This window comes from Petromyzon marinus, unplaced genomic scaffold (assembly GCF_048934315.1).
Source record: "Petromyzon marinus isolate PM22_M1 ecotype Great Lakes invasive population unplaced genomic scaffold, UKy_Petmar_22M1.pri1.0 PM_G_Scaffold_81, whole genome shotgun sequence".
NCBI lineage: Eukaryota > Metazoa > Chordata > Hyperoartia > Petromyzontiformes > Petromyzontidae > Petromyzon > Petromyzon marinus.
The window spans coordinates 423,553-442,307 of NW_027423037.1; the positions used below are offsets into that span (position 1 = coordinate 423,553).

The window sequence follows — 18,755 nt, forward strand, 5'->3', positions numbered from 1 at the left end:
CTTGTGCTCACAGCGGTAAATGTCGCACAGGCCCATCACTTTTTAGCGCTAACCCCGTTCCCTTTTAATACTCAGTTGCCCTTGAAGAACTGTCTTGAATTATGGTGCTATGATTCAAATTAAAGCTTGCCTTTGGCAAAAAAACCTTGAAACCTGTCAACATGATTCATAGCTTCAAAGCTAAAGCAGACTGTGTCATTAAAATGTTACGCATTTTTTTGCACATCAAACTGTTGAAAAAGATAATTTTCCGTCATGCCGACCTTATAATTCAACGTGAAAGACATTTTTTTAAATATAATACAACACTCGTAATTACCCTTTTTACATTTTAAAATGTGGCATTGATATTTTGTGGGGAGCTTATAAGGTCCCCACAAAAATATCAATGTGTTATGCAGTGTAGTCCTATAGTTCGTTATCTTTGTTTTCTGGTTCACTTTATTGTTAGAATCGTATTGGAAAATAATTTTAGCTATCAACTAAATCAGTTAATGCCATTTTGAGAATTTGTGTAAGTTATCTTGGTGGAATAAGTTGTACAGGTGTAGGTGTAAACTGCAAAACAACAACTTTCCAGAAATTATTCACTGGTAAAACATGTTTTAGACCAATTTAGCTGACAGTGCACCCTTTTGGAAGCATTAGCGATTTATTTAGCTGTATAGTATGATTCATGCTGATTCCATTGATGTTGAGAATCATCAAATTCAGGGTAAGTACTGTTAATTCAGTGATCACTGTACAACTGGATTGTTGAATGATTAAATTACAGCCGATTTTAAGTTTATATTTATCACATACCTTGATTTACTTTTGAAATATTTAAATTCAAATGTATCAGTTTATTTTAATGCAGATGTATCGTGGTTGCTGTAGGTGTCACTCAATACACATTTAAATTGTTGGTGCGACATGTTTTTTGCGTATATATGTTAACAGTTATTACAATGTACTATTTAAAAGGTTAATACAGTGGTTCTCAACCCGGGGGGTGGGAAGTATGCCCCTCTATGGGAAGCACAAAAAACTTTCAAGCGGGGTGCAGGCTGTGGCATGAATACCGTGCGTGATACATTTATCATGTGCAAGGGGAGGAACCCCATCGCCATATTTGCAGCAACAAAACACCAATAATTTTGATTTAAAGCTTTTGTGACTGCAGTAATTCATATTCTTGGCTCTTTCGGTAAAGTCACGTTGAAGGGAAACAATAAAATAATAATGTATATATAAAACAATAAAAATTCTCACGACGTTTCGACCATAACACAAACGGTCATCATCAGGTGTAATGTTGTGTGCATACAGTGCAATGTACATTTCAATTCGAAGCGTGTGCAGGCTTAATGCCAAGATCAACGTGGCTTCTCCAGTTTGTGATTTACAGGACGTGCCACAGACTGAGACCGGTGCGGTTTTAGGTCCAAATTTGAGCACACGTTTGAATTTGCCGTTACTCTGCCCCTCTTAGAACTTACTCTCTCGTATTTAGTTCAAAAGCAGGAGACTTGTTAGCGGCACGTCTCCCTGCGCGCTACACCATAGCACGTAGGCCTTGGCACTTGAGTTGTAGGGTAGGGACCACGTGGCCAGGTGCCGCTTGCCCTCCACACCCATCGGAAAATAAAGTGAGCTGGTGAGTAATATTTTTGTCGATGTTATCGCTGACCACTGGCAAATCCTGTTCTTAAAGCTTTTTGTTGTCGATTTATATGACGTTAAGTGTTTGTTTAATGAGGGTTTTCTTTATTCATATTCTTAGCTCTTTCGGTAAAGTCACGTTGAAGGGAAACAATAAAATAATAAAATATATATAAAACAATAAAAATTCTCACGACGTTTCGACCATAACACAAACGGTTTTTTCACACCTGATGACGACCGTTTGTGTTATGGTCAAAACGTCGTGAGAATTTTTATTGTTTTATATATATTTTATTTTTTTATTGTTTCCCTTCAACGTGACTTTACCGAAAGAGCTAAGAATATGAATTACTGCAGTCACGAAAGCTTTCAATCAAGGTTTTTTTTGTACCATCCATTGTGGTGAACCGTTTTAAGTGATAGCCCTTTGCTGTTTTTTTTTTTCCAGAAATTATTAATAACCTTACGCTACAGTTGCGCTGCTCTTAAAAGTAAGGTTGTAAACAAAAAACGTGCACGGGTCCACCAGCAGAAAAGGAATCTTTATTTCCCTACATCCCATAGATGAGTTGTGAGCTGACTTTTGTTAAATGCTGCGAGCCGTTAATAAAAACGCCTCTCATTTATTTTCTTTGGTTCTTTCGGTAAAGTCACCACCACGTAGAATGAGAATAAAATAATAAATTGATCAATTAAAATAACACGATAAAATTCTCACGACGTTTCGGCCACGACGCAAGCGGCCTTCATCAGGTGAAGGGACGAGACTGTCTGGAGGACAGCGCTGGAGTGAAAAAGCCAAGCTCAGACCGCGACCTTTAAGCTGTGTGAGAAGAAACAGAGCGCCTTGACAAAGGAATTAGCATAGAATTTAGCATTTAATTGGCAGACTTAGCACGATGAACGGTGTAGAGAGGGTGAACATGTGCAGACCGGCGAGGGGGCGAGGGGGAGTTTACATATCGATGGTGTGAAAAGGGAATTTAAGCAGCCGCGAAACGTTTGGGATACCACTACTTGGAAAAAAGATACTGTACCATTGAAAATTAGTTTAATGTTCAGTTAAAATCGAAACCTCTTTATTTATTTGCCCTCCAGCAAGACTTTTTCGACGGTGACCTAAAGGAAGTAAATGGAAGTGCAGTGCGCAGCAGTATCTTTGTCTGCTTTCACCGTGTGCATTGGCCGAACGAACAGCGCTTGAATCCCTGGAGGAACGTGCAACCCCACCCACACCCAACCCTGTAGAAAGCATGACACAACTTATTGTGCTGTTTCAACAATATCCCCCCTCTCAATACTGCAACCTATGTCGTGCTCAGTAACGTTCGGAGCCTACTGATGCTGCGCGGACACGTGTAGGCGGACACGTGTAGGTGAACACGTGTAGGCGGACACGTGTAGGTGAACACGTGTAGGTGAACACGTGTAGGAGAACACGTGTAGGTGAACACGTGTAGGCGGACACGTGTAGGCGAACACGTGTAGGCGAACACGTGTAGGTGAACACGTGTAGGTGAACACGTGCAGGCGACTGAATGGGTGGAGCAGCACATCGGCAAACGCCCGTTGGGCAGCACCGCGTCACGAGGGGCCTTTGGCGTGAACTTTACTGTGCACCGTTGTGCCAACGCTATGCAGGTCGGGATATGAGAGGGTAATGGCATCGTTGGCCTGCATGAGCTGTACGGTCACAGCATGGATATACACGTCACGGGCTGAGCTGTCACTAGCCGGCTTCGCCCGGGACTTGGGTCCACCACGCCCGGCCGCCTTTGTCTCCCCGGTGGCGATGTTCACACACAACACGGCAGTTACTCGTTTGAGGCTGAGTCGACCTAGGGGAGGCCCAGGAGCGGTTGAAATAATCGTCGCCGGCGGTGGCAGTGAGCGGGAATCGAACTGGGGGTCGCCGGGTTCGTAGCGCGGCGTAGCGCTAACCACTACACTACAATGCGTTAGGCTTACACACACACACACATAGACACACACAGATACACACACATACACACAGATACACACACACATACACAGACACACAGACACACACACATACACACACAGACACACAGTCACACACACAAACATACATACACACAGACACACACACATACACAGATACACACAGACACATACACAGCGCGCTAACCACTACACAACAATGCTTTACGCTTCCACATAGACACAGACACATACACACACACATACACACACATACACAACAACAACAACCGCCATTCGCCACTAAGTGGCGGTGACGTCACCACGACGCTTGTGCCAGGCTATGCTACACTACAATGCGTTAGGCTTCCACATGCGCGGGTCACGTGACAGATTTGACGTCACAGCATTTATGTTTTGCCGTGCAAAAACAAATACATTATTGAGCTCCCCCCCCCCCCACCAAAAAACTAAAACAAAAGTGTATTTGTATAAGGTTTGCACGGTGTACAGTCTGTAAAGTACCCACATGGCAAATTTAAAGTTTGTTGCATGTCGGGAAGTTCGCTAAACATTTTGAACAGACACATACTCACACCTTTTTGTCTTTTACATATATGGAGATAAAATAAACCTAAGGCTTTGATTACTTAATCTCTTTGTTAACAAAATTGTTATAGCAACCACACTTCAAAAACAAAATTATGAAGCCTTTTCAGGCTCCTTCAAAGTTTTTTGTGGCATTTACATGCTGTTTTATTGTGATACTGCATATGTTTAATGCATTGGCAGTATGTTGAACGTCTTTCACATCGTGCATAGCCAACCAATGACGTAGCGTCTGGAATATAAATAGTTTCCATTATTGGCATGATACTCGAGCTGAGTATCATGAAGATGCTCCTTGAAATCGATTATTTCTTATATACCTCTTTACCTAATATTTCACGTCATTCAAAAATTAAAATTGCACTTAAGTTAATCATACTTCAACAATCTCCCACTGACCAGCATGGCAATGTGTTACACCCGTAAGAATAATTACATGTTCAGGAAAGTTGCACTGAGTCTGAAGACTCCTATTCAAGAGGGTCCTGCACAGGGATGTTTGGCCAATAGCTGTAAAAAAAAAAATTTCAACGAATTAGTTTTTGGATTTCAATAAAGTTCTTTGTTACATAACACACCACCATTAGTAAATAGTTATATTCTTAGCTCTTTCGGTAAAGTCACGTTGTTTTGTATATATTATTATTTTATTGTTTCCCTTCAACGTGACTTTACCGAAAGCTAAGAATATGAATTACTGCAGTCACGAAAGCTTTAAATCAAAATGTATTAAATAGTTGTACAGCATTGTGCCGGAGATAGGTTTGGCTTTGGTGGATATCTCATAACAACTTTGTGTTTTAATAGGGGTTTTTCCCCTTTTTTCTGGCAACAAAACTGAAACCTTTTAACAAGGATTCATGTCTACTGCATTAACCACAATACTTGCAGTCAAAATGCAAACGAAAAAAATACTATGATAATATGTAGCATTGTCCTTGAAACTGATTGGTCCACGCCAAGGGACGGCTTTCTTTTGAGCCTCGACCCAAATTGGTGCTCGACCAGATGACGCCAAAAGGCGTGCATTGTGGTTAATGCAGCGACATGAATCCTCGTAAAAAGGTTTCAGTTTTAGGAATAGGTTTTACCCTTTTGACTGGCACAAAAACTGACACCTTTATTCAAGGCATCATGTTTGCAATAACCACAACACAAGCAGTCAAAATGCAAACAAAAGAGACAACTCTGATAATAATATGCACTGTCCTTGAATTTGATTGGTCCACACGCGAGACGGCTTTTCTTAGAGCCTAGTCTCCACTGGTGTTGGACCAGAAGACGCCAAAAGGCGTACTAAAAGGGTAAAACCTATTCCTATATCTTGTTTCTGGCAAAGGAGGTCTCATAATGTAAAAGGTTTCAGTTTTGTTGCCAGAAAAAAGGTTGAAAAACCCCCTATTATTACATTTTGGCTACTGGCAAAGGAGGTCTAACGATGTAAACCTTGTGTCTCCTGCTCAGAGCCCTCCAGGCCAGCCGCGCCTCGCACAGGAGACCGGAAGAAGCCGGTCACCCCCTCCCGCACCGTTGGCCTCGCCTTCGACCCGGGCCGCTGGAGCCACGTCGCCGCTCGGCACGCTGCGGCGTCGCACCAAGCCCCGTGCGCCTCCTCCTCCTCCTCCTCCCCCCCCATGCACCACCGCCTGGGGTACGCAGGCTGCCGGCCCCGAGCCGCCGCCTCCGCTTCCGAGATCTGCCCCAGAACAGGCGCGGCCGGCGGCGTTGTTGTTGTTGTCGCAGCCTGGATCCACTCCTCCTGTGCAGCCCGGCGTGGAGAACGAGCGTCGAAGGCGGAGCAGCTCCGCACGTGAGAGAGAGAGAGGGCTCTCACGTGCTCACATTTTCCATTTTTTTTATTTTTATCAAGTGCCCTTTATAGTTCTATCGATTCAAGGCCGATTTTTTTTTTTTTACGACGGAGCGGCGCTTTTTGGCCCTGTTCAAAATGCGGGAATTTAAGCTGTGCCATCGGGCAAACGTTTTGATTTAAGCGAAAAAGTATGTCTAAAAAAAGCTTCTGTTCGTTTCGTCTTGGTAACAACCTGCAAGCATCTCGGGGAGCAAAAAGTGAAATTCCATTGCTTTTAGTGCAGTGAACTGCTTAGGCACAATACCTAAACTTAAACACATTCTCCTGCGGAGGGAGGAGCTGGTAGGAACGTTGTTGGGTTGCTCGGTCAATGGCCAGGGTCAACGGCGGCACCACCACGTGGTGTGTTCCGTAAATATGCCCGACTGTGAGGGCAGGCACAAGCCAGCGTGAGTAGGTTAAACGTTGAGTTTTATAAGGGCACCACGGGGTGACCAGCCCCTCCCCAGCCAGCCCCACCCCCCACGCAGCCCCTCCCCACCCAGCCCCTCCCCACCCTCCCCTCCCCACCCAGCCCCTCCCCACCAGCCCCTCCCCACCCTCCCCTCCCCACCCAGCCCCACCCCTCCCATGTTTGGATGCACGACAGACTGACACAATAATAATCTCCTGTGGGCTGGTGGTGTAGTAACCAGGAGGTTCCTACACAGTATCATCACCTAGCCGATTTGTCAACATCATGTTTACACAGGGGAGACGGTAAGCGAACACGTTCCAATCGTGCATGCGGTTTTGTTTGGCTTCAACTGTCTTCTTTCAACAAGACCTCTGCTGCTACACATTTACCTTGTGAGCCCCACTATTTCCAGATTTGAAGCTTTCGTGACTGCAAGGATTCACCACACTCTGTGTTTTTTTTCAGCAAAGTAACGACGTAGTTAAAAAACAAATAAATGATAAAACAACTAAATTAAATCACGACGTTTCGGAGGCAACACCAAGCTCCCTTCTTCAGGTGGAAACCGTCACAGCTGTATCAAGCAATTTTACCGTGACGATTTCCACCTGAATTTCTGTATGAAGTTGAGGCAGAAATTTTACCGTGATGGTTTCCACCTGAATTTCTGTATCAAGTTGATGCAGCAATTTTACCGTGACGGTTTCCACCTAAATTTCTGTATCGAGTTGATGCAGCAATGTTGCCGTGACGATTTCCACCTGAATTTCTGTATCGAGTTGATGCAGCAATTTTGCCGTGACCTGTGTCCACCTGAATTTCTGTATCAAGTTGATGCGGCAATGTTGCCGTGACGGTTTCCACCTGAATTTATGTATCGAGTTGATGCAGCAATTTTGCCGTGACGGTTTCCCCATGAAGACGGAAGCTTGGTGTTGCCCCCGAAACGTCGTGATTTAATGTAGTTGTTTTATTTATTTTATTTTACCTACGTCGTGACTTTACCGAAGAAACACAAAGAGTCTATGAGCCCCACGATGTGTGTCGTCAGTCAAAGCACCGTTTGTAATATGATGACAAGGTGAAATATTTAATTGGCGACTTATTTTTGAGGACATCAACACAGAATGTATCATCATTGTTACGCTTAATGAAGGGTTGAAGTCGTGGAATGTTAAAGTGCCTAACCCAGTAATGTTTCCGGGGTTTAATGTCCTCGCGAAGCAATAGTGAATTATGTTTAAGAGATTTGGCCGGGATGAATTGTTCATCGACCAAACGAAATTATTTTTTTTATTATTGTGAAGAGAGACATTTTGCAATTTTGGGGTGCCATCAGAATCTTTATTTAGACTGGAGAAATCTGATGAACTGTGAAGCTCATTTTCACAGATGACCAGTAAAAGGGATGAAATATTTTACATTATGAGACCTCCTTTGCCAGTAACAAGATATAGTAATAGGTTTTACCCTTTTAACTGGCACAAAAAACTGAAACCTTTATTCAAGGCATCTTGTTTGCAATAACCACAACAAACAAAAAGACAACTCTGATATTATTATCAGAGTTGTCTTTTTGTTTGCATTTTGACTGCTTGTGTTGTGGTTATTGCAAACATGATGCCTTGAATAAAGGTGTCAGTTTTTTGTGCCAGTTAAAAGGGTAAAACCTATTACTATATGGATGAAATCTTGTCTTGTTGTGATAGATTACACAGAAATGTGCCGCACTATGGCATCGTACCGTGCAATGTGTTGTGATGGGAGTTGCATGCTGTCAGTTGTGTTCTTGTTAGTCAGGTGGCATCACAATCCAACAGTCATCGAATCAGTGAGCAAGTTGGTCCAGTGAGCATGTACATAGTGTGTATATGTATATATTTGATTGTGAGTGAGTGTATGTGAGTACTTATGTGTATGTGTGTGTGCGTGCATGCATGTGACGAACATGTTTTATATTAACAGCCAGCTGCTGTTTGAACCTTAAAGAATTCACTTGACCGGTTATGGGTAAGTCAAATGTGCTGATGCTAATGAATGGCATTCACATGTATGGAAATGTTGTTTTGTGTTTCTCAGCCTCCGCTCAAAGTTCTGGGCGCTTACCGTTAAAGGATGAAAATGAAGAAGGTAAATATTGTAAAATGCACGGCTTCATTGGAATAGATGGCTCTGTATAAGCAGTATGGAGGCCAGAAGTAATTTTAATCCAATAAACTGTTTCTTTAAATGGTTGTTCATTTAGATATCTTGTGATCAAAATTGTAATCGTGTTCCGACAATTGGCTAATTATTACGCTACTTTGATAAAATATGTAATTTATTAAGAGTTTTTTTAGGGCATGTTAATTCAGATATAAAATTGACTTTCATACTGCAGAATAATGCTTACAAGGTAAAACAACTGCATAACCTTGCAGCAGGGGCACCATTTCCTTTGAAAGTGTGTGGATTAATTGAAGGATCTTTTGAAAGTCCTTTAACCTTCCCGGTCCTCATTTTTCCACGAAAATGTTGACAGGCTGTGGAGCAAACAGCCTGCCAAAATACCAACAAAAAAAAACATTCGAATTAGTGATTTACATATTGTTAATTTACATATGTTCCATGCAATTTCAGACTAACTTTATTCCAGCTGGCAAAGCCAATTGAGCTCAGCGGCTCTTTAACAAGGACAACCAATTGGATTTTTTTAAAATCTTTTATTTGGCTGGCACATATAACTGGCTGTCAAACATCTCTTGTGGAATCTCATAAGATATATCATCTTACACAACTGCTCATACATATGTTGAACACGTACGTATGTTATGTTTTCAACCTGTGTTTGAGCTGTGAATCTTTGTTTAAAGGGCAGTTGTGGTGCTTGTAACGTAACATATTCAACTCGTTTAAAGTGGTAGTGTGAGTGTACGTTATAGATTTCGGAATGAAAGCTCTTGGATACTCCACCAAGTGCTCTATTTTTTATTTCATTGGCTACCTATGTTCTAAACGACACCATTACCTTATTGTTTGGTTGTTGATGATGTTTTGTAAAACTGGAATTTGGATTTCCAATGGACAAACAGGTCAAGCATTGTATGTTTGACATTAACGTGACGTTCTGTTTGAATCCAAACAATATTTAACGTATGTATGTAGAAATTATTTCACACCGTACGTAGCCAGACGTGATTGACATTAACGTGACGTTCTGTTTGAATCCAAACAATATTTAATGTATGTATGTTGCAATTATTTCACACTGTACGTAGCCAGACGTGATTGACATTAACGTGACGTTCTGTTTGAATCCAAACAATATTTAATCTATGTATGTTGAAATTATTTCACACCGTACGTAGCCATACGTGATTGACATTAACGTGACGTTCTGTTTGAATCCAAACAATATTTAATGTATGTATGTTGCAATTATTTCGCACCGTACGTAGCCAGACGTGATAATGTGAGGTGCTAATCAATTGCGCTTTTGATGGAAGCATTATTGATTTAAAATACACGTAAATTCTGAAAGCTTGCACAAATTTAAATTTCAAATGCGCATACAAGTTGATGTTTATTATGTCAAAAAAACTCACAAGCAATTTCTTCTGCCAATGTTGGACTCGTACTTTTGCTTACCGTTCGTGTAAGTTGACTCTTTTCATGCACAATTTGTACATTTCAGCAAGTCTGTTCTCCATAGTTCATTTAGTTCCATAGTTTAATTTATGTGGTATAGCCCTGTGAGCCATCCGGCTCTTGAATCGGGTGCAACCGCAACAAACAAAAACATGAACAAGAAAACATCTTAAAGTGACTTTGTGTGTGACTTTGCAAACAGAAAATCCAGGAAAAAAACATCAAAATATTCCTGAAATAGCACCGTACACCACCAACGCTGTGTGCAAAAATCCCAGTGGGATGCAAGTCAAACAACAACAACAACCACAAGACAACTTAGATTAAGGCCATCAGTCTAACTCCGTACTACAATAAACAAAAACATGGCCAAAACAAAAAAAAACTTTTCGAAATCACCAAAATAAAAGCCATAAATGCAATGTAACGGTGACCAGATGTCATCATTGGCCACGGTGTTTATTCTGGTTGTTGTACAGCACACTTGGCCAAAAGCTCTTTTTGTTGAACAAAAACTTCACACGAAACCCCCAGAGCAGATGCCCTGAGATCACGATGGGAACGCCTTTTATGCCTCCTCATTCATGGAGCCCCACGGCCTCGCAGTATAAATACTGCCTCGCTATAGAAATAGGTTTTACCCTTTTAACGGGCACAAAAAACTGACACCTTTATTCAAGGCATCATGTTTACAATAACCACAACACAAGCAGTCAAAATGCAAACAAAAAGACAACTCTGATAATAATATTGGCACTGTCCTTGAATTTGATTGGTCCACACCTGAGACGGCTTTTCTTAGAGCCTAGTCTCCACTGGTGTTGGACCAGAAGACGCCAAAAGGCGTACAATACCAGTGGAGACTAGGCTCTAAAGAAAGCCGTCTCGGGTGTGGACCAATCAACTTCAAGGACAGTGCCAATATTATTTTCAGAGTTGTCTTTTTTGTTTGCATTTTGACTGCTTGTGTTGTGGTTATTGCAGACACGATGCCTTGAATACAGGTGTCAGTTTTTTGTGCCAGTTAAAAGGGTAAAACCTATTGCTATATCTTGTTCCTGGCAAAGGAGGTCTCATAGTGTAAACGCTGCCCCGCTGTTTGCCTTTATTCGAAGCAACCCGCGCACTGATGACACGTTCACGTCGGAGAAAATCCGTTGGTTTGCAAATTGCTTGCTCGTGGAGATGCCGAACAGCACGGCGAAAGAGTGCCATTCGTCCGCGTTCAAAAATTACTCTACGCTTCGCGTTTTGTGGATTTTAATAAGACATCTTTGTGGTGTTGAAGACGTAAATGAAAAGAACCCGATTTTTTTTCCACCCCCCAAGTGCTCTTACACAGCGTGATAGTTTGCGCGAACTTTAACGATTTTGTCCGAGAAAATGGATTCACGTCACTCGTTGAAAAAAATAAAAAAACATTAAATTTTGATTTAAAGCTTTCGTGACTGCAGTAATTCATATTCTTAGATCTTTCGGTAAAGTCACCACGTTGAAGTGAAACAATAAAATAATAAAATATATATAAAACAATAAAAACAATTCTCACGACGTTTCGACCACAACACAAACGGTCATCATCAGGTGTGTCGGTCCGCATTAATTAATTTATTTTTAAACAGTGTATTTATAAAATTTTTTTATTGTTTTATATATACTTTATTATTTTATTGTTTCCCTTCAACGTGACTTTACCGAAAGAACCAAGAATATAAAAAACATTGCTCAACGTTCTGAAGTACGTCACGGTGTTCATATCCGCAATGTTTAACGGACCTCGTTCATCTACGTCGTTGGACGTTGATTACCGCCGCAGAAACATCTTTGAACGAGGGTGCTGGAATGGGCGGCGATCCTGATGTCACAAGGCAACAGCCCGAAGCGTCGTCGCCCCGTACGCTTGAACAAGGACCCACCGCCAAGTCTGAGACGCAGAAGACTTTCTGCGTCACATCTCAACAAGCTGGGTAAGGCGTCGCAACCCATTCCTCTTCGGGCAGATTTGCTCTTTTTTTACACGCGACACACTCCTTTCATTTTAATTTAGATGCGTTGAAAACGCTGCCACGTCACGTGTCCTGTCACGCTAAAAGAACACGTTCCCCACGTCAGTCTGTGCTGTCTGTTAATGTCGGCGCAGGGCCGTAGCTGATAACGCTGTGCAAGGAGGCCCGTCAGACCTGGCGCAGGCTAACGCCGGTGCCGCAGCAACGGTTGAATTGGACGAGTTAATTGCTGAACTTGAAATGGGGCTGACGACGGGTGAGCGCTTTCACACACAAAACGGTTAGTCGCGGAAATAAGAATAACGTAGCACAATACTTAACAATTTCGATTTAAAGCTTTCGTGACTGCAAGGATTCATATTCTTTGGGTCTTTCGGTAAAGTCACCACGTAGAATGAGAATAAAATAATAAAATGATAAAATAAAATAACACAATAAAATATCTCACGACGTTTGGGCCACAACACAAGTGGCCTTCTTCAGGTGAAAGGAACAGACCTGTTCAGGTGAAAGGAACAAACTTGTTCCTTTCACCTGAAGAAGGCCACTTGTGTTGTGGCCGAAACGTCGTGAGAATTTTTTGTGTCATTTTATTTTATTATTTTATTATTTTATTCTCATTCTACATGGTGACTTTACCGAAAGAGCCAAAGAAGACTACTTAACGTGTGACAAAATTCAGTGTTGTTTCATAAAGCGTGCAATGAGCGAAAAGCAAATGAGTGATAATATCACCATTTAAAAAAAAAATTTACGTGGAATAATTGGGGTGTGGCATTTGTGATTTAAACATTATGTAAAAATTATGCTTTTGGCTTGTTTGCAGATGATGACTCGAGGTCTAAGAGTGGTCCCCACAACGTGGAAACTGTAAAAATAAATAAAACAGAGGCTGACGTTGATTCTACTGTAGAGCCGGTTAAAAAGCCGGAGCCAGCCCTTCCAGATTCAACAGTGATGAAAGCCACTGCGGACAGCAGCTCCGATAAAACTGATAAAGTCGACATGAACGATGAGACAAATGCCAATGTGGCAACAGATGTCAACAGAGGACCTTCAGAAAAACCTTTGCAGTTTCTCAACGCTCGCGATGATGTGCAAAGAAGGGAAGCAGCCGATAGAAACGAGGCTGGAAACGCGCCGCAGGTTTCTGCCGAGCCACCCGTTACTCAGACAAAGAATGGTAATGAAGCGAAAGTCGACTTCCTTGCCAAGGTTCGGGAATCTGCCTTGGCCCAGCAACTTGACCGTAAATCCAAACATGCCCTTTGTGGGTCTTTTACTGGGGCCACCGCAGAAGCGTCTGGTTGTGTCGTGGGTGAACAAGACCCCGGACGTAAAAGGTTACCCGTGGCTTTCCCTGACACGTCCACCAAACCTAATAGTGAGTTAAGCAGGGCAGGAAGGCGTGGTGGAGGAAGTCTAAAGTGCCTGGATAAAATGCCCGTTAAAAACGAAACCTTTCTAAATGCGCACGTGGAGAAAATCCCCGTAGTGCATGCCAAATCTGTGGACAAGCAAGTAAAGAGTATACCTGTGGAGCGACAGGATGCATCATCCGAACAGCATACGGAACAACTGGTAACACGCCAACACAAGACGCACGTGGAAGAGTCTGTATTGATCCAGCCAGTGGAAATCCGTCAAGAAATTGCCGGCGCTAGAGAAGAAATAGTTGAGCCAGACAAAGTTTGCAAGGTTATTGCAGAAGCAAGGCTAACTAAAAGTGAAAAAGTATCCGAAATAAATGAAACATCACAGCCAGTAATGGACCAGTCAAATGAGCCTGGGGCTTCGATGCAAAACAGAATTTTTCACAAGACTCGATCAATTTCAAAAGAGCGACGTGCACCTGAAGTTGAATGTCAAAAGAATTCTGCTGAAACATCTTCTCCAGTTTTTCCTGTCTGTAAGCAGCCTTCAGATCGGTGGAGGTCCACAAATGAAATCACCAGAGATTACCTTCCTAAAGTGGGATTGACCACTTACAGAATTGTTCCTTCCAAGCCAGTCATAAGACCAAAACCTGGAACAGCTGATGTCCCATTCCTTCTACCACCTTATAAAACAGAACCCGGCAAGACTGAAAATGCTACTGCAACCAATGCTACAAAAGAAATCAAAGAAACGTTGAAATACGACTCAACAGCGAAGATCGGTGACATTACAGCCAATCCACAACAGCATACAGCACATCAGTCACCGGTGATTCCTCTACCATTAATTCCCCTACCAGTGATTCCTCCACCATTGATTCCCCCACCAGTGATTCCTCCACCATTAATTCCCCCACCAGTGATTCCTCCACCATTAATTCCCCCACCAGTGATTCCTCCACCATTGATTCCCCCACCAGTGATTCCTCCACAATTAAGTCCTCCACCAGTGTTTCCTCCATCATTAATTCCCCCACCAGTGATTCCTCCACCAATGATTCCTCATTTATCAGGGCTCTCAATTGTGGCTCGCCCATTCCAGAGGTCCCATTCCCTCCAGTGTACTACGGAGGCAATATCTCAGCAACACTCTGCCACCGAGCCACTTGCCAGCACTGCCACATCACCACCACTACCACCACCACCATCGAGCTCAAAGCAAGATGCATTTTTCCGTCCCGGCAGGAGGGCCTCCAGCATCTACGTGGCATCTGCCATTGCCAAGAGAACAGCCTACAAGGCCATTGATGCTCCGAATGAAACTTACAGTGGCACAACCACAACAAATACAACACCTGTACATGCTTTGCCACCAATTCAGGTAAATTGTGAACAGGATGAGCTCACGATTCCACCACCACCACAGTTTTCTACGGAAGAAAATGCCAACATTCCAAATGCTCCAGGTGACCCGGGGAAGGTGATTATTATAACCGAGGCACCACGAGTTCATCAATGGAAGCCAAAACTATTCAGACGGGTCAGCTTCCAAAGCGTCATGTTCAAAGATGACAAACCATCTAGCGTGAGTGTAGCGTCGAGTCATTCAGAGTCTAAGAACGCCGTTTTTCCTGTCAAGTCACCACCTCCGGTGAGTCCTAAACCAAGTAGTGGAAACCCTTTTAATGTAAAATCAGCGTCTAACTCATCTCAAATTCAGTCCGTTCTCAGTTCTCCAAAATCCACGGACGCAAGTCCTTTCCATCAGCCTCCCACAGTTTCAAATACCACTGGAACTGCACTGGAAAGTCCCAGTCTTATTCACGAGCAGAGAAAGCCATCAGGTGAAGACAGCGGTCTGTTTGGACCGATGCTGAAGTTAAAACCTGTGGTGCAAACACCAATTGTGAAGGATAACAATGCACATGGTTCCCTAATGGAAGCGCTTCAGTCTACAGACAACGTGGGCACATTGAGAAAGGTCAGCCTGCTTTGTCTACATCGTCACATTTAAAATATTGTAATAAATATGGAAAATGTTGTGTTTAGCCTAAATTAAATGTGATTCGTTTATTTAAAAAAAAGTATTTGTAGAACCTGCATTGTTAACCATGATTGCACATGTATAATTAAAGTTATCTTAAACATTTTGATTTAAAGCTTTCGTGACTGCAGTAATTCATATTCTTAGCTCTTTCGGTAAAGTCACGTTGAAGGGAAACAATAAAATAATAAAATATATGTGAAACAATAAAATTCTCACGACGTTTCGACCATAACACAAACGGTCGTGTTATGGTCGAAACGTCGTGAGAATTTTTATTGTTTTATATATTTTTTTATTATTCTATTGTTTCCCTTCAACGTGACTTTACCGAAAGAGCTAACAATATTACCTTAAACATTTACCTTGCTAACGTGAAACGTTGTACATTTCCGTAAATGTTCTGGTCGCTGTTCCGTTATATTCTAGGTTTCGGGTGAACATCTGCAGACAATGCTGGCAGCTGTTGACAGTGAGGCAGAGAGAGATGCTCGCATTTCTCCCGCTGTTCCATCAGGCGCAGGAGGGAAACGACTGAGAAAAGTAAGTGGGAATGCAAGTGACAGCTGTGTATTTAATTTTGATTTAAAGCTTTCGTGACTGCAGGGATTCACATTCGTGGTTCTTTTGGTAAAGTCACCACCACGTAAGAAGGGAAACAATAATGAATAATAACAATAAAATTCTCACGACGTTTCGACTGCAACACAAGCAATCATCATCAGGTGTGGTTTTCACGTCGTGAGAATTTTATTGTTTTATTTTTTATTATTTTATTGTTTCCCTTCTACGTGACTCGGCCTCAAATGAGTACCCGGTGCGGTGTGTACACATTAGCACGTGCTAACATCACTTGCTCCAAGAGTCAGTGACAGCTGTACAGGGTGGGGGAGGGTGGGGATATTTGTGTCTCGTGTGTGTGTGTCTCGTCTTTGTGTCTTTGATTTCCCATGCAGTGTATAAACAAAGCAAGTGCCATCCGTTCATTTGCTTTGGCCAAAGTGATTTTTTTAATTAAAAGTTTCTGTAAGATAGGGATGTATGTGCCCGCGTGGGACACTTACCTTCAAAAATCTCAGATTATAGGAAGCCATTCCGCAATGACTAATGAAAAAGTCGGGGATAATCGAGGATAATAGGAAGAATAGGGCCGTGGATAATGGAACTTTTGTGAACCTGACAGCTGTTGCAAATTACACGAATCACGCATATTAGGGCCTATTTGTCTTGCTCCCATTAATACATTAACAAAAACGTCCTTCAACATAATTTTCTTTGAGCTTGAGGATGTACGTTTGCATGGCATCGAACAATGGCGTGATTTGTCTGAACTTGAAGTGTTGTTACCCCAGGTAGCACAAGTCTTGGTGTCTCGTTGACTGCTGTGTTCTACTGTCTTCTGGTTTCCATAGACCCCATCTGCAGCAGCAGCGGCAGCAGCAGAAGATGAAGAACTGGTGTCTCAGCAGTTGAGAGAAGCCGACTCGGGCGACTCAGCCACAGTGCGGCCACGGCTTGCACCTGTGCATTCTCCTCCAGTCCCCATAGCCCCACCACCTCCTGTCATCCTTGTGGGTAACGGGGCCACAGGTACAGAGTGTAGGCCCGAGGATGCACGTCTGGCCATGCTTGATGCCATCCGATCCGGCAGTTGTGCTGGCATGCCTAAGAAGGTGATTGTAACTGAGCCACCACGAGTTCACCAGTGGAAGCCGAAACCATTCAGACCAGTCAGTTTCCCAAGCGTCTTGTTCAAAGATGACGAGCCATCTAGCGTGAGTGTGGCGTCGATTCATTCAGAGACTAAGAACGCCGTTTTTCCTGTCAAGTCACCACCTCCGGTGAGTCCTAAACCAAGTAGTGGAAACCCTTTTAATGTAAAATCAGCGTCTAACTCGTCTCAAATTCAGTCCGTTCTCAGTTCTCCAAAATCCGCGGGCGCAAGTCCTTTCCATCAGCCTCCCACAGTTTTAAATACCACTGGAACTGCACCGGGAAGTCCCAGTCTCATTCACGAGCAGAGGAAACCATCAGGTGAAGACAGCGGTCCGTTTGGACCGATGCTGAAGTCAAAACCTGTGGTGCAAAAACCAAAGTTTATTGTGACGGACGTGAAAAAGGAATAGCCTATTTCCACCGCGGGGCTTAGGGCGTGCCAGGCGTCAAATATTTTTCGACGTGAACCCCACCGTTCGAGAGGCAAATCCCTCGCGTATATAAAAGAAAGCTAAGAAAGAATGGAAGATGTTTCTATTTAAAGCTTTCGTGACTGCAAGGATTCATCTTCTTTGGTTCTTTCGGTAAAGTCACCACCACGTAGAATGAGAATAAAATAATAAATTAACAAAATAAAATAACAATGAAATTCTCACGACGTTTCGGCCACAACACAAGTGGCCTTCTTCAGGTGAAAGGAACAGACCTGTCGGGACGACAGAGCTTCAACGAACGTTGTTAAGATTCGAGGCGTCTTTTAAGCTGGTTTAGAGAAGAGAGGCACCTTGACAAAGGGGTTTACATATCAATGCTAAATTCTCCTGTTTGATATGTAAACCCCTTTGTCAAGGTGCCTCACTTCTCCCAACCAGCTAAAAAGTCGCTACGAATTTTAACAACGTTCATTGAAGCTCTGTAGTCCCGACGGGTCTGTTCCTTTCACCTGAAGACGGCCGCTTGCGTTGTGGCCGAAACGTCGTGAGAATTTAATCGTGTTATTTTATTATTTTATTATTCTCATTCTACGTGGTGGTGACTTTACCGAAAGAACCAAAGAAAATGGAAGATGTGTCCATTACGTTATACTGTACTCATGTGTTCAATAGAAAATGTTGGGAGCGTTTGTCCCTTTTTACATTTTGGAGGTTTAACGATGCGTTTCGTGTTGATATACGAATAAACACTTGATGCAGCCTGTTTCGTTTTATGCCCTGTGTGTCGGTGCATACATACAGAAACCAGCACGTATGAGCGCTGTGCTGTATACCCATTGCAGAGTATCTGCATTAAGCGACAAAGAGTTGCATGTTCATACTGTTGAACATATACGGTAATGCAGATATTGGGGATGTTTATTTTTCTGTGCATCCGTTTGTAAATGTTAGGTAACCGGCACACAAGAGCGTGAGCAGTTCTACAGGTTTATTGTATTTACCACTGAATTCTACAGTAGTATTGCATTTACCACTGAATTCTACGGTTGTATTGCATTTACCACTGAATTCTACATTAGTATTGC

At 42.7% G+C, this 18,755-nt stretch overlaps 1 protein-coding gene across 2 annotated transcripts in view; it reads left to right on the plus strand.

The window, feature by feature from the left end:
• LOC142921540 (uncharacterized) overlaps positions 1–18,433 on the plus strand; it is a 36,491-nt gene extending 18,058 nt beyond the window's left edge. For both annotated transcript variants that reach the window (XM_076062945.1, XM_076062946.1), the window contains 7 exons: positions 5,662–6,007; positions 8,547–8,597; positions 11,911–12,061; positions 12,235–12,356; positions 12,927–15,457; positions 15,950–16,063; positions 16,933–18,433. In XM_076062945.1, the coding sequence (XP_075919060.1) occupies positions 5,662–6,007; positions 8,547–8,597; positions 11,911–12,061; positions 12,235–12,356; positions 12,927–15,457; positions 15,950–16,063; positions 16,933–17,646 (4,029 nt within the window). In that variant the 3' untranslated portion in view covers positions 17,647–18,433. The remainder of the gene's footprint in view (positions 1–5,661; positions 6,008–8,546; positions 8,598–11,910; positions 12,062–12,234; positions 12,357–12,926; positions 15,458–15,949; positions 16,064–16,932) is intronic.
• Positions 18,434–18,755: the final 322 nt, after the last annotated feature.